Genomic DNA, 23892 nt, shown 5'->3' with positions numbered 1-23892 from the left:
AATTTCGTTTTACTGTTATCCTTTTGACCCAATTTTGGAATTTGTGTGAGAACCCGTATTTTTTGCATTTTCTAGGTTTTATTATTTTTCATGGCTTGTTTTCTGCATTTTCGTGCTTAGGAAAATTTCTAGATAATTTTAAGGAGCAGATATAATTTTAAGATGATTTTTCTAGTATCGAATAGGTTTTGAGAAATTAAGAACGTATACCGGACGTGGGACCCACTAGGGCGAAAAGTTCAGAAAAATTCGGCCAACTAGATTAAGTTTTGGATACTAGAATTAATTTATCGGGTGTTAAGGGATAAGTAGAGGATGCTAAATGGATTGGTATAAGAGAGACAAAAGTTAGGCAAGTCATTAAATGAAGGTGACAAGTGTCACCACATGATTTAACCTTGACTTTTGACTACTATTCCTTACTTTACCATTTTAGTCAAAAATTGCTCAAAATTCATCAAATTTTCCAAGTTCATAGCCGGCCCTCTCTCTCAAGGAAGGAAGAAAGAAAACTCTTCAAGTTTTTGGATTAACTCTTGCTCAAATCCATCCAACCAACCATTGAAACTTGAAATTTCTCCATAAAACCTTTTCAAGTAGTGTTAGTGAGTTGATTTGTGGGGTTATTTGGAAAGCTAAGAGGACCTATTGCTCTCTCTCTCTTGTTTCTAAGGTGAGTTGTGAAGAACCACTTTCCTTCCTCTAATGATACTTAATTTGTGATTAGTGGTAGTATAAGGTGCAATATTATGGATTACATCTTGATTTGTGGTTGAATTAGTGAAGTTTTCTATTTATTGGTGATTTTTCTGTTTTAATATGAACATGATTGTGTGGCTATCTATGATGATTGGAAATGGTATGTAATGACTCTAGGAGATGGAAAAAGTGATTAATTGCAACTAATTTCTGTTTGGAAGAAAAGTTGACAAGTTAGGGTTTTTTGTGAAGAACATTCTGCCCGGTTTTGTAGGTCCTAGTTAGAGGCCGAATCGGCCTTAGCTTAAAACATAAAAGTTGTAGGGAATGACATTTTAGAGGTGGCTGCAAAATTTCAGGTCAATCAGAGTAGTGTAGAATGAGAAAAGTCAAAATTACCCTTGCTGTCCTGGTTTTATTCGAATGTAAGAACTGCGCCTGTAATTGGTTGTTTTGGCTAGAATTGCTTTGGATTTGGTTATTGAGGTCTTCTGATGAAATGTAGCCCTGTTTCTAAGCTTTCGAGTGGCTTTGAAATTTCTGGATTTGGACTTGTGTAGGCTGAGTTATGATATTTACACCAGAATGCGTTTTGTGAATCTATTTTTATGGTTTTGATGTAGTATCTTGCATTTTTGACCTGGTTTCACTCAAAACTGGGTTGAGTGACCTTCTGCAATGTTGTAGCCCTGTCTTTTAGCTTCGAAACGGTGTATCGTACACCTTTATCCGGTAATCATAGTGCCTTTGGTGCCATTACCGCAAAAAAAGGTCAAAAACTGTTTTTTTCAGGGCCAAACCTAATTGCATTTTCGAATTTTCTGGTTTCCTCTAATGTGTGTGTATGCTTATAAAACCCTGTTGGGGTCATATTTGGCATTGGATTATGACTCGTTATCGAGTCTCATTGTACTTGTTTGCATGTTTTAGGGCGTGACGGTGATTCACGACATTCTTGTGACGGAAGTGCATGAAACCGCATTTGCAAGCTTGGTGAGTGTACTACTCACTTGTGTGTTAATATATGGCTTTGATACTTGAACTTGGTGCTTTGAATGTTAATTGCTTGAAGTGGAAGTGTACTTTATCATTCTCACTTATTGTTTATCATGTTATTGGAATGTTATATGAAATGCTACATGAAATGAAAGTACATGGCTTGGTGTCGTTTGGACGAGCATCCAACGACTATAATTGTTATCCTTGAGCTCAACCCCATGGGTCGTTGATTGCCGGCGAGGGCTTGGTAGTGCCAATTAATGTGCCTTGGGGAAGTGTTATATGGAATCTTGTAGTATGAGAGATTCTCGATTCCGGTTTACTCGAGTAATACCAAAGTGCAAGTGTTTGGAGTTCGGGCCCGGTAGGGGAATGTTAGGTGGAAGGAATGGAAGTAAAGTAGAGTCTACGGTTGGTTATTTTTGAACATTGACGGAGAGTCAATGACGTCCAATCAAGAAATGCAAACGAGGGAAAAGGGCTCTTGAGAGCCACCCGTATCCTTTTTTTACCACCATTAATGTGTGCCTTTGTTCACTTTTGGTGTATTGAAATGAAAAACTTTATGTTTACATGAAATTGGTTGCTTAAGTGATAGTATCTCAGTGGGGAATTAGCTCACACCGTTCATTTTGTTTTTCTTACAGGAATATGACTCTTTTTGGAATGAATCTTGATAGATGGTTGCTGAATGAACTAGATAAATATCTCTTTTGTATTGTATATGAAGTGGGACCCTAAATGTATCTTTAGGGCCGTTTTCACTTTAATTTGGCAAACCAAACATGTAGTAACTTTTGGATTACTTTTGTATGCCTTTGTGGCTTGTAATTGCAAAATGTCAAGTGTAGATGTGTTTTTAATGTTTGGTTGGGTTCTGACGGGTTGGTTACTATTCATGGCCGACTCCGGATTTCATTTTTTTATTTTGGATTATTTTGCCATTTTGACTTATTTACGCGCGTTATAAGTTCTAGAACGCAATAGATCGCTCGAAACTGCACCGTTAGTTCTGGCGAGAGCTGGGCAGGCAGTCCGCTAACCCCTTTGGTTCGCCTTTGGGGAAGGTGGGGCTGTCACAATTTGGCTCTTGTTATTATTCATGACATTTTAATCTTTCTGTGGTTCACTTTATTGTCATAAGAAAAGGATATTCTTTTTGATCCGGACAAGTAACTTGAACACGATACCCAATTTTTTCATAAACTCCAAAGAAAGACTTCAAACCTTACAAAAAAGAATAGGAAAAATGAAGAATTTAAAAATCAAATCAGGAAACTTATAGTCATATGGCCAATGTTCCTACTTGTTAAGTGGGATTCTAGAGACAATGACTCGTGTGTTTGAGTTGTAAGTGTTAGTGAATTATCTACTAATAAAGATTTGTGGGCATTAGAGTTGCAAACGAATCGAGTCGCTTGCGAGCGCGAACGGCTCGAGTCGAATTCGAGTTCAGAATATTAAACTTGTTAGCTCGTGAGCCTTGAGTATATATATATATATATATATATATATATATATATATATATATATATATATATATATATATATATATATATATATATTATTTTTATTTAATAATAAAATTACGTATATTATATATATATTTTTTATTTTTTATTTTCATAGTAAAATTACCTATATATTCTTAATATTTTATTATTTATTAAGAAAAAAATATTATTTTATTTATTTTTTTAAAAATAAAATAATTATTTTTTATTTTTTCGAGCTCGAGCTCGGTTCGACTTGATTCGAGTCGAGCTCGAGCTTGAAAATTGCCAGCTCGTCGAGTTCGAGTTCGAGTTCAAGCTTAGTAAAATTTAGTCGAAACTCGGTTCGATTAGCTCAAAATTCGACTCGATTCGGCTTGTTTGCAGCTCTAGGGGGCATTAATGAAGTCAACGTTTTTTTTTATGAAAAACATTAATGAAGTCATTGTTCTTTTTCGTGTAGCAAGTACTTGTTCATTTTGGTGCGTTCAGTGGCTGTTGTTTCATGTTCTTCTAGTGATTTTAACCAGAGAGTTGGATACACTTACCTTTCTGAATTTGTTCCCAAGATTGAAAATCTTCCTAGGTGTATAGAATTGCATGATGCTTAGCGTTAAATTTTGATTTCTAGTCCAGGAATAAGGAAGCCGTATTGCAAATGTTGAAACTACCAGAATTTATACTGCGGCCGCCACTAGCGGCCTGGTCTACAAAGCATACTTACAAAAACAAAACTTGGCCGGGATCTATCTTGACTCAGTGAGGTGATCCGTACAACGGAATTTTGATTTAATTGCGGATTGGACGGTTCAACAGCAAATTGTACATCAATTATGTTATACAATATAATAATATATTTTAAATTATAAAAATAATTTAAAAAATTTAAGTTGGCGGTTTAACCGATGATTTTTTTATTCACTTGTTGAACCGTTGAATTATTAATTAGTCAACGAATTTATTATTTGTGCGATCTAATTAGTGATCCAACTCGATTCTATAGCTAGTTTGTCGGTTTGATCGGTTCAACCGTCGAACCGAGCTGGACCGAATCTTATAACTATGCTCCAAAAGGAAGCCTCTAAGGCAATGTTTGGTTATTAAGTGAAAATATTTTTCAAATTTCTTTTTTCATAATTTTTCGGTGTTTGATTTGTCAATAAAAATATTTTCTGATATATTTATTAATATGTTGTAAATATTTTTCTACTCTCAAAACATTCATTTTATTACAGGTTAATTTTAATTTTTATCAATTATAATCATATTCTCATTTTTATAAAATATTTATTCATATTACACCACGAACTCTTAAATGGAATTATGAATGATACTAATGAATTGGCTTTTTACCTTCCTTCTAAAAAAAAATAATCATTAAGGGCCGAGAGTCTCTTTATGTAAGCGAAGAGCAAACATCAGTTTCTGAAGACCAAGATTTGGATCCTTACCAGCTTCTTGGATGATAAGATCCACTCCCAAGCATATTAGCATCTTCTTAACAGTCTCCTTTCTGTTGTCCTCATCATCGTCAGCCTACTTTGACAGACACACCCAAATCCTGGGGAGGAAATGATCCCTCACCTTCTTATTGTTGAAGATTAGCTGACACAAGGTCGTTTTCCCGACCCGGTCATTCCAACTATTCCATTTTTACCCTCTTTCCTGAGAAGTAGCCTCTCCAAGAATCTCTCTTTGTCCTCGAATCCATGGACTTTGCTTGGATCCACCGTTCGCGAGCTCCACCGATATGTATCCAAATTCTCTATTAAACTTGCGTCTGCAGCATCCTGTCCAGTTGTAGCAGCAGTAGACCCTGCTCCTCTTTCACTGCCTTCCCCACCTTCTAATTTCTTACTAATCTCCTTGAGTCTCTTGTCAAGTTTATAAGCGAAAGCTAGTGCATCAGGACTGTATATACTCTGGCCTTTGACCCTCACCTAATTGGAAGAGTTGCTTACCTCTGAAAGTGGGTCTTCGCCGGAGCTGGAGATGCCACCGGCGAAGAAGGGATTGGTTTGCCAATGAGCTGTTGCCGGAGATGGTCTTTTATCGCTGCCGAAGAAGGGACTGGTCTTTTGTCGATGGTTCACCGCTAGAGCTTGTGAAAAGAAGACTGATTTTACGGAAGGAAAATAACTTCACAACGATGGATGAAGTTATTTTCCTCACTTGGTGTAACTTATTTTCTGTCAGAAATTATTTTTCCAAATTAATTGACAGCCAAACAACAGAAAATGTGAAAAATGTTTTCTGAAAAATATTTTCCATTCAAACAAACAGACCCTAAATCAGAACTTTTGACGGTCCAAGACCGGGAGGAGCTAGCTGCCCCTGCCGGACAAAGGACAGTCCCAAGTTTAGGTATAAATTTTTTTAAGAATTGTGCTTCTACCCTAATAAATTGTAAATGTGACTTTACTAACAAAAATAAAATGTTCCTTTTAGGTTTTAGGGATATGAAAATTTTTGCTTTTATTCCGAATAATTTGATGAAAGCCAATATTATGTGCCCGGAAGTTAGTAAAATGCGTAAATACTTAAAAGGAACATTTTACTTTATCATTGTAATGATAATTCAGTATTTACGCTAATGATAGCTAACTAGCAATATATGTAACCTATCATTATCATTGTAATCAAAGACTTTTAAGTATAAGTCCGATGCTTTAAAAATTTATTCTGGTGGTGATTTTTAGTGCACAAAAATTCATACTTGTCCAGCATTAATGAGCTATTCGCATTCTCGTACTTCAGTTATTGGTAAATAATTATATCTCTATTTGTTATTACGACAGTGTTAGTTATAATTGTCCATTTCGATTCTCATAATTAGAGAACTCATGCTCCGCCACTGGGCAGAAGGACATCTCCACCAGATATTGCAGTTATAGTACTTGTTTTTTGGGTCCCTCTAAGGTAGCCGACCTGATGGTGTAGTCCCTAGTTAGAGCATTCACCAGAGTTCGACCCTTGTAACAAAAATGAGAAATAACCTAACAATCCAAATAATGGTTGGGGCCTGAAGTGGGATCAGGTCCTTTATTTGGACAAAAAAAAAAAACTTGTTTTTTTGGGGCCATAGTAGTCATTGAATTACTATTTAATTTATATGTGCATCAATCTCTGTTTTCTTGATGTTGTAACCCTTCAGACGGGGAAGACTGTCCAAGACTTCATGGCCAGTCTTGTTTGCAAGGAAGGACGGAGATGCTTGGGACCTGCGATGGCCTGACAGCTCTGGATAGCAGATTGTTGTCTCGGTAGTTGGTATGATTTCTTTCCAAGAATCTCTTGTAATAAGAATGGGCCAGGTGTAAGATCAATTGAATATGTCTTAACAATTTTTATTTTTTGTTCCAGACATACATAAAAGGAAAAAAGTTTGTTCCACATTAGTATTGTTTATAGATTACGTTGGAATTGGATCAATATTAACATATCATGATTTCCCTACTAATTCACAAACATTAGCGTAAATACTGAATTACTACAGTTGCAATATTAAATTAGAGAGTATTACATACTTGCATGGATGTGTACTTTCTCATGTTTTGCACTACTAAGACAGAGCTTGTTCTCTTTGCTTAAAATTTTGATTACGAAAAACGATTATAGGACAGACAGCAAAGCTACTTTATAATTAGATTATGCATTTTACCTTTTTAGCTGTTTGAAAAACAATTATGATCTAATTTAGAAGGACACAAGAACATTAAAAAATATTTATTAAATGAATTTATTATAATCGATTAAGCTAATCAATTGAGAGCCAATCCATGGCCAACTTGTAAAGTTGTTACTATCTGAGTAGGCAAAATTTCTGTCCATTATGGCAACCTTTTTATTTATTTATTTACTTACTTAATTATGAACATAACAAGATGAGAGTGATAGTTTATACTACTTTATACAAAGAGATCGATATGCAAAACGATGAATGTGAGTGCCATTCTCAATTTTTTGCCCATTTTCTATCTTGGTCGAGACTTGGATTTCCTGGTAAACTGCGCTCTTCCTAGAAATTGATGAATTTCATTTTCTTACTGTCAATTGTCAAAGCCCCAAAATATTCCCAACTCCTTGTCTTCCTTTTCCGTTCTCTCGGTTGTCATCCAAAATTCCAAGAGCTTGTGCTGTCCCGCTCTTGCATCACCATGGGCCACCTTTAATGGCTCCCACTTCATTTCCGGGACCTAATTAGCCCTTCTTTTTCTCTTTTTTTCTTTGTATTTCTTAGTTATTTCTACTTGAACAAACATTTCGAAAAGGAAGTGACCATATCCGCTCTCTCTTTTTATCCTTTTAAATAGAGTGAATCAATGACGCTTTTGCCTTTTTCACTTCATGCTAGCTAGTGGATCAATCTGATTCACTCGAATGGAATTTAGGTTAAGATCTAAACCAAAAAAAGAAGAAGAATCATTGGACATAAAAGAGTAAGAACACAGTGAATGAAGGAACCAAAAGGACCGTCTGATATACATATATTCAGGTCTCATCTCTCTCTTCCCGAAGGCTGAGTCCCCGTATCTGTCAATTCTTTTCTATTATTTAAAATGGTTAATTTTTCTGCTTTGCATTTTCGAACCAAAGTTTTACCAATTAAAAATAATTGATATTTTCTGAAAAAAGAAAATCATGTCTCCAGGGGTTTCTCTGTTTATCCAAAAAAATTGGGTTTCAACCGTGTATAAGAGAAGACAAACGGATGAATGAGGAGTATGGCTTGCTGATTTGTTCCTATAAAAAGATTTCGCGTAGTACGTAGGACAATTTGTTCGTTCTACATAAATAAACTTCTGATTCGATCATTAGAAGTTAGTTGAACGCTGGAATGAATGTCAATAAAACGGACATCAGTGCCTTAATTTACACACGGCGGCGAGGGTACTTACGTGAGAGCTGCATGTAGATTGAGATGTCAGCTCATTCAAGTGTTTCTTGGGATAATTCTTGATTAAATGGACCGCACCGCAATCTTCTTTTTCAAATAACTTGCATTTTCACTCACGGACATTTTTTTTCTTTGAAATGTAGATGTATGCTTTCGATCAATACAAAAAAATCGTAATTGATCATTTTCAACCCAAGACATCCAGCCTTATAACACTACATTCATCCAGCCTTATAACACGGACTTGATATTTCACAGTAGTCGAGATGTTGTAATATATATGTTGTTACAATTTGAAGAGCGCAGTCGACTTGCTGGTAGGGTCGGACGGTTTGGCCTTCCATGGGAAGGGCCTTACGTGTTGTTGATGTGATTTTTCACGAAGATGATATGCGTCCGTGTCAAGAGCTGGAGGACCTTTGCCAAGTTGCCATCTTCCTTGAGGTTGCGGGCCTTGACTATGGTACCAGACACAGATTGGGAGCTGACGTTCACCTCCAACACCGATGAAACGAAGAGCCTGAGTTAGGGGCGGAACTAACATGGCCATGCTCGCATAATCTGGAACCTGAAACCATAATTGGCTTTTGGCTTCATGATCTACATATGGCACCACACCATTGTGCATTCTGCAAAACCGCCTTGATTATGGCAAAATGGTTTCTGCCATTACTGAGACAGATTCACAATCATTCCTATATATCCAAGATTATAAAAAAGGGAGACATAATTAAATAACACACGAAGCCTACCAAATAGCAAATCGAGCACTGTAATGCTTACATCTACTAGATAGACCTTATCAGAACGACCAGAAAAAAAGTTGTAACGCGCGCAGTAGTCCTTACCAAGAAATCAGTAAATTAAGAACAAGTGTACATTAGGAATGCTGTCATTGAGGACTTGATGCAAGCCGGACAAGATGAGAAGAGTGTGAACAATGATAATGGTGCACGAAACTAGAAAGACCGAATATCATTATTATCTCTTCTTTTACTTTTTGTTGACGAATATAGCAAAAAAAAAAGTAAACTCGAGTGACAGATAAATTACATCTTTATTCTTCTATAAGGATTTCTATATATCCCTGACACAACTGAATTTTTAGGAATGAGCGATTATAATTTACACAGACTATCTTTAGAAATTAAAACAGCATCTCAATAGTTGTCTCTTGATTTTACTGTTAGTCGAGTCCATCAAAACCGTCCTAAGTTCTTTCTACGAGTCAATTAAAAAGCCTTGTACGTTGTTGATGAAGTAAGTAGATATTTTAGGTTATAGTTGCTTTCTTGATAGCACTATAGCAGGAGTAACTTGAGGGGTGGACCCGATTAGATACCTATGCATGTCACACCTCAGAAGACTCAAAGCAAAAACGGGAGCACTGGAATTGATATGAATGTATGTCTGTAGCAGAAGCCGACGCCTTAATGTATTCGTTGAATCTGCACTGCAGAAGCAGCCTTTTACAATATTTTGTGGTAGCCAACGCTGAACACTGAGCACTCCTTCATTCACATAAATAAATAATTTCCATTAATTCCGCCCGTCTGAGAATTATAGTGTTGCGTAAATTTTTATTTGGGCTCATTCCATAATACCATATAGAGAAGCCGGGGCATTTTACGTGGACTTCTGCATCTCTCGCAGTTTTTTTTATTGATCACTGGTCGAACAGAGTATTCTCTGCGATTTTGGTGGTTGTGCATGCATGTATCTGTAATTAATCTTAACGTATAGTAGTATTTTGCGTATAAATTAAAATCCAAGTTCAACTGCAGGGAAGCTATGACCATGCATCTATGATCTTTCAATGTATGATGAGCCTCTTTGTCTCGTATTTGGCTATTTCCTACCACCTATTAGTAATTAGTAGTTCTCAATGAGAATTGGTCGGTGCCCGCATAATTAATTAGATCATCTATCTTCTGTCTTCGACGGTGCAAGTCTGAAAAATATGACAAACAACAACAAAATTTTCACTAGGAAATCGAGAGTTTGACTTGACGAATATGACATCTGGATTGATGATGATGATGATAAGATTTCACTACACTTTGGGACTCGGTTCCCATTTTATTTGCTGTATAGATAGATGTTGGTTGCTTGGTCTAATTGTACTACTTCGGTGTTTTACGGATTGGGGCATCAAATTTTGACATGATCGAAACCAAAGTACGTAAATTTGGCATCGACTTAGATGTCCCAACAATTTTTTTTTTTTTTTGGGAACGAGGAGAGAAGAGAATAGAATGATGCAAGCATGTCCTTGTCAAATATACCAAACTAATTAGAAGATGATGCTGTTCCTTAGGATCCCAATCCTATCAAGAACAAACCATGTACTTTCTGGTTTCTACTATAATAATTGTCACGATATTATAAGTAATCCAGGATTAAACTGCAGCCTCAGACATGAACAGCGTGACAATTGAGATAAGGTCATTGTTGGGCTCCTGCGCAAGGAAGGCTGCGTTACAATTTGTACATCTGTATTCAACTCTCGGACTTTTGTCGTTATTGATTATAAATATAAAAAAAAAAAAAAAAAAACCTTCGACACTATGTTTTGAAACTCGGACTGGACAATGACTCGGTCTAAGTCAGGGGTTAGGGGGTCGAACCGAATCGGATGATGTCATAAATATGTTTAATTTTAAAAATTAATATGCTATGTAAAATTTCTAAAAATGTAATAATCTTGAGAAAGGTATGTTCATGTATATTTGGTGGTTCCAAGAAATTTTACAAGAAAATACAAATAAAGTAATACAGTCAAGTAGCAATCTATATAATTTAATGCATATTCAACAAGTTTAGAACTAAATTAAAGGGCTTATTTGAAAAATAATACTAGAATTCAGGGCAGAAGCTATAAATTATAAAGATTTTTAGGCATGTTTACAGTTTTTTATCACTCTAGGGGTCAAACCATAAAATTGACAAAACTTTGAAACCCCAAAGCTAAATTCCCTAGATCTTTCCATTCTTTTTTCTCTCAAAATCTCATTGGCCATCATCGTCCTCTCCATCCCGTCCTTGTCCTTTCTTCTCCAGAGTCCAAACGCATTCCTCCTCCTGTTTCTTTTTTTTTTTTCTTTTTTTTTTTTTTTCCTTTTGTCCCTTTTTCACTTCTATATCTTTGCATTTCTTTTCCATTTACCACATGAAATCATCAGCACTATTTTTTTGTTGGGCGAAAATCATCAACTCACATTAAGTTTCTTCTGTCAAATGCTGAAGCAGGGTCTGCCATAGGAAAACATGGCTCAACTATAAATGATTTCTAGACACAGTCTGAAAAATCGTCAACTTCTCTTCTTTTTTTTTCTCAAATCTTTTAATTTTAACTTTAGATCTTTCAATATTTGTGTTAGAATAGCCATATGTAACTATACCACTGCTGTTGCCGTCGAATCTGCACTCAAGGATCGATATCCATGTTGAAAATTTTGGGAGAAACATAGCAGAAATTGGATGTTAGAAAAAAAATCTGGTAAAAATAGCAGAAATTGAATGCTCAAAAAGAATCGGGTTTTCCGGTTGTTCCAAGTTTCCGGTCAAACCCGAATTTTGACCGATTTTGATCGAGTCTTTGTCACCGAGTTTTTGAACCAACTCGGACCGGACATATCTCTGATCCCGATTCAATCAGGTCGAGTTTAAAAACATGACGTTGCACAGACATGAGAAAGATGACTAAGGTTCCGTTTGATAACATTGAATCTGAATTCTGAACTCTGAATTCTAAATATTGAAATAATTAATTTGCTGAATTTTAAGCACTGAAAAGAGATATATGAATGTCTGAATCTTAATACTGAATCTATTTATACTGTTTGATAAATATTCATAACTTAATGCTTAAGAAGCTAAATTGTACAATTTTGCCCTTCTATCTTTTAATCCAAAAAGGAAATAGAACCTATAATTTAATTAATTTAAAATTGTTAGGTATGAAAATGACAATGATTATGAAAAGCAATGCATACATTGACAATATTTCTTTGTGTGGGAAAAGGGTATGGTTTCATCATTTTGAAAATAGGAAAACGAGCTTTTAATATTCCAAAAGCACGTTCAATTACATTTCTCAATCTTGCATGTGCTTGATTAAAGCGTTATTCTTTTGATCTTGGACGAGAAGCATTTCGAAAATCAGACAACCAATATCTAATATTTCGATATGATGTCATAAAGTCACGTGTGTGTGGATAAATTGCATCACATAAATAATATTTATCTGCACAAAAAGGTATATATATCAAAATATAAATGTTTGTGGATGAAAATTATTGCAAAAAAATACTATTGTTAAAAAAAAATTTTGAATAGAGAATATCAGGTTGTTTTGTTTAATTAGATAAGGATTTTAAATAGGAAATATTAGGTTGTTTAATTAGATAAGAATTTTGAATGTAATTAATAAACAGGTATATATTTGGTAGATAAGATAAAGTAGTTGAAGTAAATCTCTTGATTCTTATCAAATTAAGCATTCAGCTACGATTCTTGTGCTGAAAAAAATACATACAAATTCAGTACCACTTAATAAGTTCAGCAGGTGAATTTTTATTTATCAAACACCCACAACATCTGAATGTCTGAATGAATTCAGTTTCAACACTTTTTATGTTATCAAACAGGCACTAAGACCAGCAATATAATGACTCAAAATCACAAGATAATATAGCGGTCTAACACTACTTTTGAATGGATTTTTTCTTTAAATTCTAACACCATTTTTTTTACCGTCACGCAGGATTCTTTTTTTTTTTTTTTTTTTAATGTCAAACATTAGAGGCCAATTCTTGTGGAGCCGGGCTTGGCCCAATTCTTATCAGCACGGTTAGACCTCATTCACTTGGATTGCTTTAATTGCGGCATTTTACTAAAATGATCTGTTAAACAACAAGAATTAGGTTCCAATCACCAATACTGGATTTCTGCGCAAATCTATGACAAGAGCAGCTTTGGGCTTTTGGAAATCAAGGCTTTATGGTTTTGTGAGAAGAGTTTTTATATCTTAATCCTGTCAAGTGCTTAATCAATAATAGCCTCTACAATGTGAGTATATCATATTTGCAGCAGGCCTCTGGGGTCGATGGATATTGCTGCTTGCATAAAGGCTCGGGGGACATCAAGTCTCGTAGCGTATAGTAGTATAAGATTCAGAAATGTGTGGACCATTATGGAAGCTGGCTTGGGATTTGGGGATAGGATGTTGTGAAGGCTGTTCCCGAAATGGGCCGAGAAGGATGTTCTGACGAGCTGCAGCCTCAAACAATTCTTGTGATCTAGGGGAACAAACCACAATCTCAACATTATGAGCCTGGTCCAACTCCAAGAACATGATAGTGGTACTGTATATAGTGGGGTTCAACCTTGGGTTCAAAGCGGGCAGATAAAATCATGCCTGAGTTGTTCTTTCTTGAAGTGTCTGGCCTGTCTTAATGCAGTTATGACTTTGGGCTTATCAGCTTGATTTATCCCAAAGTATAAATATCATAGTATGCAATTTCTGATGCACAGACAAGCTCACAAGCATTGTAAAGTTCTAGAACTAAGCATTAGAAGTACGGCTGCAACAATTGTTTTCTTTGATTTTCTGGACCATAAATGAGTAGAAGACAAGAAACTTCACTGATCGCTTGTTACAGCCTCGGTCATTTTAGAGTCCAAGGTAAATTTCATCTTTGTCTCGGGGGACAAGGTCCAATTAAGGACTCGAGCCTTGCTGATCGCGTGTGGACGGCCTCATTGTGTGATGCCATAATCTTTTTTTTTTTTTTTTTTGATCAATACAAAGAGTATTTCTTTCAAACTAATTTTCTCGCATTTGTACACCCGCTCCCAAGATACACAAGACCGGTAGAAGAAATCGAACTCTGACTACACAGTGCCGAGATCTAATGAGGCATCTTCAGCACCAGCCGAGCCGACCCGAGGGTGTAACGCCATAATCTAACTAGTCATCATGAAAGTTGAGCAAATAAATAAAAGAAAAAGGAAAAAAGAGTAGAAAAGTGGAACAAGAAGAAGAAGAAAAGGACAGAATGGATTCTTTGGGCAAAATTGCCTGTCCCTCCATCCCTCTGCTTGTTAAAGATCCATTGGTAGTGGATATGGTACCTTGTTACGTCTAATTTTGAAGTTAAAACTAGTGGACGTGTACGTGCCGTGGCCAAGAAAAAAATCAGCCGCCACTCGTTCCACTAGACCCCAAACCAAGCTGCCAATCCTTCTACACCAAAGAAAGAATATGTAAAGACTGACTAAACGCCCATGACCGTGCCTCCTCCTCCAGTCCTCTTCCACCTACTCTTTTCTCGTCTCTTCCTCCTCTACTTTCCATGGCCAAGATTCTACCAGAATAATCCTCCCCTTTTCACTTCAAACGCACTCTTTCCCCACTTGCTCAATCCTTTCTGTTTTTCTGTCAAGTCATGACTTCCTCTTACTGTTTATCTTCTGCTAGAAACAGGGCCACTACACCAGCTGAAGCCTTCTTAGTTCACAATTCTCATCTTTACCTTCCCACGCACAGGCACCGTCTCTTCTCCAGTGAACCTAAAAGAGACCCTCTTATTCTCAAGCCTCGGCAACGGCTGCTTAAATCTTCTTTTTCATTTTTAGGGAGGAAAAATTGTAGCTCTGTACACCCTTTTGCGGCCTTATCGTCTTTTGCTGAAGCTGAAGATCACAAAGGTGGAGATATAGAATCTGAAAGGCAACATGAAGTTGATGCAAACACGGATGTTGAATTGCCAGGCATGGCGCAGGCCTTCCATATGTCCTCAACTACAGCTGCTGCTGTTACCATATGCATAGCAGTTGCTGCTCTTACTTTTCCCTTTTTCATGAAGTCACTGACTCAGACTGCTGGATTGAAGGCTAAGGTTTTGACATATGCTACATTACTCTCCGGTTTTTACATGGCCTGGAACATTGGAGCCAATGATGTTGCTAATGCCATGGGGACTTCAGTTGGTTCAGGAGCTTTATCCCTCATGCAAGCTGTACTGATTGCTGCAGTTCTGGAATTCTCGGGTGCATTGCTGATGGGAACACATGTAACCAGTACAATGCAGAAGGGAATTCTGGTTGCCAATGTTTTCGATGGAAAGGCTACTTTGCTTTTCGCAGGGCTGCTATCTTCTTTGGCGGCTGCTGGTACTTGGTTGCAGGTGCAATACATTATCCTTGATTTCTTGATCTGTATGGTTGACATTCAAGATGTTTCCAAATTCTCTAGCACACAATTGTATTCTCCGTATATATGTCGGACAAAATTTATGCAACTTAAAAAAGGGAATGGACGTTCAAAATTGCTTCTTTTGTTCAAAATTGTATAGTAACGTTGGAAGCACGTTCTGACTCGACTACTGAAAACATTAAATTCATTGAAAAACTAGCTAAACCTAAAAGCATTTTAGTAAGATTCTCTGTCCTATTTCCAGTCGGAGTTATCAAGAACAGTAACAATATGCTAATGTTCCAATTTATCTATACAATGATGGCGACCATTTAATCTACTCTTTTCCTTTACAACTCCTAGAGTGCAGGATGTCTAAGGTGATGCAGGAGCACAAACTTAATTTTGAATAGGGGTGTGAATCGAAATCGAAATGGGTAATTCGGAACTTTGAAATCGGAATTTTTCAGAATTTTGGTATTAGAATTTTCGACCGATTTCGATTTCGAATTCACCAATTTCGAATTCGAATTCGTTCCGAATTTAATTCGAAATTCGGTAAATGCCGATTTCACAGAATTCATGAATATAAAAATTATTATTATTATATAAATATTATATTACATATATATAAAAAATATTATATATATATATATGTGTGTGTGTGAAAACGAAATAGGAATTCCGATTTCACCGAATTCATGAATATAAAAATTATTATTATTATATAAATGTTATATTATATTATATATATATGAAAAACATATTTAAAATCGAAATAGAAATTCCGAATTCTGATTTGAAAAATCTCGTTACCGAATTCGACCAATTCGAAATCGAAATTCCGATTTTCATTCCGAATTACCGAATTCGAATTTCCGAATTCAATTCGAATTCAGTCGATAAATCGAAATTTTTCGATTTTGCACACCCTAATTTTTGAAGTCACTGCAATTTTACAGTGGCAAAGCCCCAGATACGAGTGAAGAGCTTTAGTTGAATTCCTGCACATAGGCTCTGTTACAGCTTGTTTGAACTCTAAATTCCGTGGAACTTGATGATCAAATTATAGAAATCTTTCTATCAACGACAGAATATCCAAGATAGACAGTTTTGAAAACAAAATTTGAAGGTATTGATATTTGATACCCTTAAGTCTGCAATGATGATATATAACAAAAACATCCTTCAATATCATCTTAATGCTCTACTTAAAACTGGATGCTGTGTACTCCAACATGCTACTACTTTTATATGATTATCAATAACATGATTGGACTCTTCCGTTAGTCAACTAGACAATGTTGTTGATGAAATAGCACAATGTCTCTCAACTTATTCAGGTTTAATCACTCAGCACGTATCAATTTACACTGTTATTTGTTTTATCTCTTCCAACCTCTTAAAAAATCTTGGTTGTGTGCACAGGTTGCATCTTACTATGGTTGGCCTGTTTCAACCACTCATTGCATTGTAGGGTCGATGGTTGGGTTTGGTCTCGTATATGGGGGAACCGGTGCTGTCTTTTGGAGTTCATTGGCAAGAGTAACGTCGTCGTGGGTGATCTCACCTTTAATGGGAGCCATGGTGTCATTTGTTGTCTATAAATGCATCCGCAGGGTATGTTCTTAATAGCTCGAGACTTGAAAAATTATGTTTGCCCAATCTGATTCAGCAGCTGTCATAAGAAACAAGAAGAAACCTGATATTGATTATTCATTCTGAAAGATAAAGTAGGCAACAGAATACTACACAGATTCTACTCCAAAGTCACATATTCATCCCCACTGACCTCCTTTAATATTTTAGTTTGTTTACAGTGCTCCGAACCCAGGACAAGCTGCAGCTGCAGCTGCACCGATTGCTGTATTTGTCGGTGTGACTGGAATCTCTTTTGCAGCCTTCCCTCTTAGTAAGCAATTCCCTTTAGCTGTCCTCCAGGCTTTAGCTTGTGGTACTGCTGGAGCGTTTATCGTATACAGAATTATTCAAAAGCAACTTGGTCACCTGTTGGTCAAGTCTAATTCGGGAGAGGGAGAGCCAAAGGAAGAGATAATCCACACCAAAAATGTTGGATTTCTTTCTGACTTTGCTGGTCCAAAGGGTACCCAGCTACAACTGGTGTATGGAGTCTTTGGCTACATGCAAGTGCTGTCTGCCTGTTTCATGTCATTTGCTCACGGTGGAAATGATGTCTCCAATGCAATAGGTCCCTTGGCTGCAGCATTATCCATTCTTCAAGGGGGTGTAAGTGGAGCAGAAATTGTTATTCCTAATCACATTCTAGCATGGGGTGGCTTTGGGATTGTTGCAGGGCTCACGATGTGGGGTTATAGAGTCATTGCAACAATTGGGAAGAAGATTACAGAATTAACACCAACACGAGGATTTGCAGCAGAGTTTGCAGCTGCATCCGTGGTTTTGTTTGCATCTAAACTAGGTTTACCAATCTCAGCCACCCACACTCTAGTGGGAGCAGTCATGGGGGTGGGGTTTGCTCGGGGACTTAACAGTGTGAGGGCAGAAACAGTGAGGGAGATTGTGACTTCTTGGGCTGTGACAATTCCTGCTGGAGCAATCTTTGCAGTAATCTACACGTGGATCTTGACTAAATTGTTTGCATGCATACTTTGAGTGTGCATTACGAGCGTAATGCAAGCTTCAAGAATGGGATAAACAATTGATCTTTTAAAGTGATTGTAGAACAAGTAGATTTTTTTGGAACTTCGCCTGACTTGTTCGAGTGGAGCAATATTTAAGCCCCAGGCGAGGATATATATATATGCGAGACTTTCTTGTCCAAATTTGAAACCTCTTCCTGTCCTCATCCCTCAAATTTCATGGTAAAACTCTTATGCAGTATACATCACAAGCCTCGTGTTGTACTCACGCCCATCTATTGTAATCTCATTTCTCGTGTAATAAGTCAAGCTATGATAATGGAAGATTTATCCAGCAAACAGGTGCTATTAGCTGCTTGTCGTCAAAAACTACCAGTACATGCACTCCAAGGGTGCAGAAATGGCCAACAAGAGGAACAGAAACAAAAAGGAGAGGGGCTTCGAAAGTTTGTTCATCTACTCAGACAAAAGATCACACAATCCTACATTGGATGCAAAACATGGAAGAGAAGTGGACATTTCCTTAATAACAAAACAAAATCACTTTTAGGAGGCATCACAGAGTATCATGCCGTCCAGATATGTTTGATAAGAATTACTGCTGCCCGGTGAAAGAAAAGTGCACATAAATACATCTGCGGTAACTCGTAACATTGGAAGGTATAAATGCATTCATGTAACTGCAGTCGAGACCAGTAATCAGCAGTACTGACATTTCAAAGTTAATGCAAAAACGAAAAGACCAGGTTCCCTTTTACTGACCAAAGATGTTCACAACATGTTTTTTGCCTCAGCCTCATTCAGTACAATCATGCAAATTTGGTGAATGGAGAGCATAGAAAGAGATACACCTTGTATTACAAAGATACTTTTAATCTAGAACAAGACCAAGGAAGGCAAGGCAGAGTACAAAAGGATTTCGAGGATCTCTTTCCAAGGAAACATGATAAGCATCTGAGCGCACGCAAAGTCCAGATACAGTTTCTCTAGTACGTGACCACCAGAATCAGAAGCAAGACAAATTCATGGAGAAATTTCCTCTATAGACGTGAGGCTGGGTTCCCACTCTAGTTCCTTCCATGGTTTTGGCTTCTGGATTGGTGGTACGAATGAATTCTTCTCTTTGAAGGTTCTTCTTAGCAAACAACTGGACCGCCTATCATTGGAAACATAAAAGTCCTTCGCAGAACAAACAGATTCTTCTGAACACTCGGCTCCTACATCTGCAACATCCTTTATCAACAAGAGTGGCTGCTCAAGTCCCTTGAGTTTTTTGGCATTCCCTTTCTGCAAGTGTCTACGTTTCAATTTGCGAACAGTAGTACAGGGTACCATGTAGTACTTCTGCCCAGGCAACAAAAAATCGTCTGCAGAGAGAACAGATTCATGTGGCCGCTTGAAGATATCTGGTCTGGCAACGCACATCCCAGGATGCTCCTCCATTAACTGAGATGCAGGAATTGGATGTTGATACCGCTCTTCCCGGCCACCTGCATGAACTATCCTGACAGTGGTATCCTTAAATTGTATGCTTAATTCAAGTGAAATATTGGCAACTCTTAGTTCCTTATTGCTTTTGGATTCTTTCTCTTTGTACCTGATTAATCCAAACTTAAGAGCCCACCTCTTCAGCATTGATGGCAACCAGAAGTCCCCACCTTGAAATAGCTAGCATTATGGTCCGATGGCTATGAGAATTTGATTATCAGGAGTTTCAATGTAATTAAATTTTTTCAATGCCGGCTTTGTGTCATGGCTGTCTATTGCATTTTTATCATTTTCCCAAATTACATCAGCGGCAAATCCAAGAGCTTTAAGGAAGTATATACGGACAATCAAATTCCTCCTTGTATTCTCCTCCACGTGAATATCAAAGCTTCAAATGAAGATAAACCAAGTATCCACACTCGTTTAAAAATAGCTTGTCAACCTCGTGGTCCTATGCCAATTTTGTAGACACATTCTTGTACCAATATCATACTCCCAAAGTCCTGATAACACCTGGCGTTCTAACTTTTTCCTTCTCCCACTAATCCAATTATTATGGATAACAAAACACCCCCTCTTCATACAGGTTTCACTGACATTTCTTTCCTCCCACAGATTTTGGTATGCACCATTTGGAAAAAGATCTCTATCCAAGAAATGAACAGTCATATTTGTTTCCGGTTCTAAGCATCTGTCATCACCTAGACGATGGAAACCACCTTCACCACATAAGGTGTCATAGAAGCTAGGTTGCTCTGAGAGATTAGAAGTTGATGCATGTTGCACGACTTTCTGCAATGCTGCAATTGTTGTATCATCTGACTGAACGTAATAGAAACCAGAGTTGAGGCGTCGTGGTAAGTTAATTGGTCCTGCAAGCATGAGCATGAAATCATAACTTAAAAACATAAATAAGATTTTCCCAGACTGTCACGTTGGAGGTCAATGCCTTATTTCATATCAAAATACAGAAAAATGAGAGACTCGCATAATAAGGAAGTTTTACATTCCATCACTTGTATTTTATGAGTAAGATAGCAAATCTATTATGAGGGGCTATTAGGACAAATCTGAAGCTTAGGGAGTTTTCATAGCGCAGGAGTAGAGCTTTTGAAGTTATTACCTGTTATGTTATACTCATCGGACTGTGCGACCAGAGTTGCACGACCAAAGGAACTAAGCAAAGGCAAGGGGTTTTTGAACCAATACACATCAACATCACTCAATAGTACATTATAACCCAGCTTTAATATCTGCAAGACCATCCTTGACTTGACTTTGGTTACTTTCTGAAAGCATTCTGTTCCAAAATGGCAGTCGTCAAAACTGACATTTGCTGGAATATCTGCATACTCAAGAACTGGTATGCCCTAGAAGCATGCAATAAATTCCTTCAGGTTAATCAGAACATGGAGAAATGCAGGAACTAAACAGATGGATAACAACAACAGTTTGAGATGATATGCATACACACCAAACTTTGATGATGGTCATTTCAAATTCCTCCTAAACTTAAAAATAGAACCAGACATTCAATCACACAAATAATAGAGAAGCATGTCACCTGCAGAACCGCAAACTCATAAATTTCATGGTCAATAGCACAGACCAAAAAGTTTGATATCTGGAGGTGGCGTAGTCTGCAGACCCAGCTCATTAGCATGTCCTTATAACTATATCCAGCAACCGCTAGCACAATTGTTTTATTCTGGTCTGCACGCATTGAAAGAAGTTGTTCTAAGGAGAATGGAAGAGAAATTATGTCAGAACTCTGCAGCTGGTCCTTCTGAGAACAGTTTTCAACCCCTTGACGTGACTTCATTACATTAAGACAATTCAGAATTTTCTTTTCTGTTAATGGTCCAGAAATACCTTGATTTCGTAAACTAAATGATACCGGGTCTCCCAGAGAAAAAGCAACATCTTGTTCTGCGTTTATCAAAAGATAGTTCCCACCACATTTAGAAATTCTAAACAAGTTTGAATAATTAGCTTCGTGAAAAGAAAATGACCCATAAAGCTTCCCCACGTGAATGTTTCCCATGAACTCCCAATTCCTCTTTTCAATATCTGAATGGTTGGAAGCTTCCATTAATTCATAGTACACGTGGTTTATATCATTCACATAGGTATTTGAAAAGGTCCAAGTGGCATCAATAATCAACCTATAATCCGACGACAAGGCTTCAGTTAATAACCAGTGATGGTGAATCCCCTTTCTGTACAAAAAAGGAGGCAAGACTCCATTATGCAGCGGAAGATTGCAATTGTTCCATGCCATTAGCATTCTTCTTTCACACAATTCCCTCTGCAATTTCTGAGCCAAAAACCCCTGCAAGGAAGAGTACAAATTTACTGTGAATTCTCTTATGGTCCATGAAGTCTGAATCTGTGACAGCTTGCTTCATACCGTTTGGCTTGTTAGTTTCTTCCTGTCATCGGCTACTGACTTCTTCCAGTCCGCACCCCAGCGAACTGGAGAGTAGGACAAGTTTTGTGATGAAGCAATAAGTAACCAATCGTGATCAAGTTTGTGAGCAAATCTCAAAGTGGAAATGAAATCAGGAAAGAGAATTAGTTCTGGATCAATCAGCACAGAAACATCTGAGTTCGATGCCTGTGCTTTGGCCACCATTGAATGAAAAAACGGCGTCCCAAGGAACCTACAAAAATGAGAATTTTCATCAGCTGCACAGTGTCGCCGTCAGTAATTATCTGTAGCAAACTAACCAGAAACTTGTCGGATCCCACTCTTTTGGTCAGAACACATGCAATCCTGTTCGCGCAAGGCTTCTACCAACAACAATTCTATAAATGAAGATTCATTAGAAAGTGTAGGGATTGTACTAGGTAGAGTGGCATCATAAGAGCTTATTAGTGTTGTCTATTGTATAACAAGCGAAACTACTAATGCCTAGAAAATGTCGACACTTGGATGTATTATAATTTATACGAAAAGACAATAGCAAAAATCACTGGACAGTTTAAATCATCGAGTCTACAACGTCGGACTTTATAGATTTAGACAATTAATCAAGTACATAGCTTTCGAGACTTACGTGAAATCGATATTGGGCTCAACTGATACCCTGGAACCAAAGGCTGTTGCAAAAGAGACAGCAGAAGGATCTTGGCTAAAGAGCACAACGTCAATATCAGGTGATAGACCTAGCCATGATCTGATAGCGAGACCCTGTCTTTCTCCAAATGAACCCTCAAAAGGTCTTGGTGCAGCAAATATGGTGATCGAGGGACCAGAAGAATCACTAAATCCATTGCCAAAAAGCTTTGGCTTCCTGAACTGATCCTTAACAGAAAAAGACAACATCTGAGTAGCATAAAAGCTAACACCTATCAAGAAAATCCCAAGCAGCCAAACCAACCATATCCCAAGAGCCAGTCTCTGCCAATCAAAATCAGTCCACTTTAAGCCAGAAAAGACAATTGAATCAAAACTAACAAAATATATGAGCAAAGTGATGCTCAATAGGATGCAACAGTATGAAACCAGACCTTAAAAAAGGGAAAGAAAAGGGGGCTGTAGAGCTGCATTGCTGCTGTTTTTGTTTTGGTTTCTGAATTGCAGAACATACTGGATCAAGGCCCGATGGGTTTGACTTAACTTGGAGGCAGATTTTAAGAGAAAGAAGGCAACTTTAACGGATGCAAGAAGTTGAGGAATGTGAAATGGCACTGCCTCCACTCCCGGGGATTAGCAAGAAGGCCGCCGAGCCAAGTGGGCTTGTGCAAGGCATGTGATGTAATATCACCATTTTCACGCTTCACAAATCACAATGAAGTTTTTTTCAACAATAGTTTTGTGCAGCTGGAACTGCCTTTTTACGTCGGAAAAGGAGCGGGGTTTAGGACTTAAAAAATGGTGGAGGAGAACCTAAAGCTAGAAAGGTCAGCTGTCTTTTCATATAAAAGTCAAATGCTGCCTTGCCCAACCCAACACATCTGCTGGTCCCAAATTCCTGAACTCTGTTTCGGAGTTTATTTTCATTAATTATTTCAGAAATCTATTGGTTCCTTTGCTATTGCGTCTTTAGAAGCATTTATACAACAAAATAATAGTGTTATAACTATTCTTAAATAAAATTATCAAGTGGTAGGACAAAATGTGGTAAAAAAATATAAACAGCTTAATTAAAGATGCATTCAGAATAATTTTTTGATTATTTTTTAATTTCACGTATATCACATTATAAAAGATATTACAGTAATTATTTCAAATAATATTTTAAATAATACTGCATTCAAACATACCCGTACTTTTTCAAATTCCAATTACTCTCTCAATCTTTAGATCTCTGAGATGCTAAATTCAATTTATCGTATTACTCTCTTTTCCTTTCAACAGGTCTAACAACTATACTTCTTAGTCCTGCTTGTATCCATGGCGATGTTTGGTTTATAAGCTTCTATCACCGCGAAGTCATATTCTAGTAAATTACACTTAAAATTTGGAGGGGAATGGATTGGGTGATTTAAGAG

At 37.2% G+C, this 23892-nt stretch overlaps 2 protein-coding genes across 4 annotated transcripts; one reads left to right on the top strand and one right to left on the bottom strand.

The window, feature by feature from the left end:
- The first annotated feature begins 14321 nt into the window (after positions 1-14321).
- LOC113716901 (inorganic phosphate transporter 2-1, chloroplastic-like) lies at positions 14322-18246 on the top strand. Its single transcript, XM_027241452.2, has 3 exons — positions 14322-15278; positions 16715-16906; positions 17096-18246. Exons 1-3 carry the CDS (start codon positions 14538-14540, stop codon positions 17918-17920), a joined length of 1758 nt encoding a protein of 585 aa, XP_027097253.2. The 5' UTR covers positions 14322-14537; the 3' UTR covers positions 17921-18246.
- A 383-nt stretch (positions 18247-18629) lies between these two features.
- LOC140004434 (beta-arabinofuranosyltransferase RAY1-like) lies at positions 18630-23265 on the bottom strand. Of its 3 annotated transcripts, XM_072070514.1 has the most exons (6): positions 22909-23265; positions 22455-22798; positions 21806-22058; positions 20960-21727; positions 20519-20765; positions 18630-20267 (listed from the first exon to the last, which is right to left on the bottom strand). In XM_072070514.1, the coding sequence occupies exons 1-6, from the start codon at positions 22984-22986 to the stop codon at positions 19819-19821; spliced, it is 2139 nt and encodes a 712-aa protein (XP_071926615.1). In that variant the 5' UTR covers positions 22987-23265; the 3' UTR covers positions 18630-19818. The 3 variants fall into 3 exon arrangements, with proteins under 3 accessions (XP_071926615.1, XP_071926616.1, XP_071926617.1); XM_072070515.1 differs by lacking the exon at positions 22909-23265 and having other exon boundaries at positions 21806-22203; positions 22455-22593; XM_072070516.1 differs by lacking the exons at positions 22455-22798; positions 22909-23265 and adding an exon at positions 22126-22435.
- Between the last annotated feature and the right edge of the window lie 627 nt (positions 23266-23892).

This window comes from Coffea arabica, chromosome 11c (assembly GCF_036785885.1).
Source record: "Coffea arabica cultivar ET-39 chromosome 11c, Coffea Arabica ET-39 HiFi, whole genome shotgun sequence".
Taxonomy (NCBI): domain Eukaryota; kingdom Viridiplantae; phylum Streptophyta; class Magnoliopsida; order Gentianales; family Rubiaceae; genus Coffea; species Coffea arabica.
Note: the sequence above shows the minus strand (reverse complement) of the source record. Positions and strands in the feature narration are given on the sequence as shown.

What these genes read in the sequence shown, in the direction of transcription:
- LOC140004434 (XM_072070514.1), bottom strand. Translation starts at nt 22,986, where the DNA reads ATGTTCTGCAATTCAGAAACCAAAACAAAAACAGCAGCAATGCAGCTC. An exon ending in GAGCCCAATATCGATTTCAC is followed by an intron (nt 22,059 to 22,454) that starts GTAAGTCTCGAA and finishes TCATTTTTGTAG; the next exon opens with GTTCCTTGGGACGCCGTTTT. An exon ending in AGAAACTAACAAGCCAAACG is followed by an intron (nt 21,728 to 21,805) that starts GTATGAAGCAAG and finishes TCTTCCTTGCAG; the next exon opens with GGGTTTTTGGCTCAGAAATT.
- LOC113716901 (XM_027241452.2), top strand. Translation starts at nt 14,538, where the DNA reads ATGACTTCCTCTTACTGTTTATCTTCTGCTAGAAACAGGGCCACTACA. An exon ending in CTGCTGGTACTTGGTTGCAG is followed by an intron (nt 15,279 to 16,714) that starts GTGCAATACATT and finishes TTGTGTGCACAG; the next exon opens with GTTGCATCTTACTATGGTTG. An exon ending in TCTATAAATGCATCCGCAGG is followed by an intron (nt 16,907 to 17,095) that starts GTATGTTCTTAA and finishes TTAATATTTTAG; the next exon opens with TTTGTTTACAGTGCTCCGAA.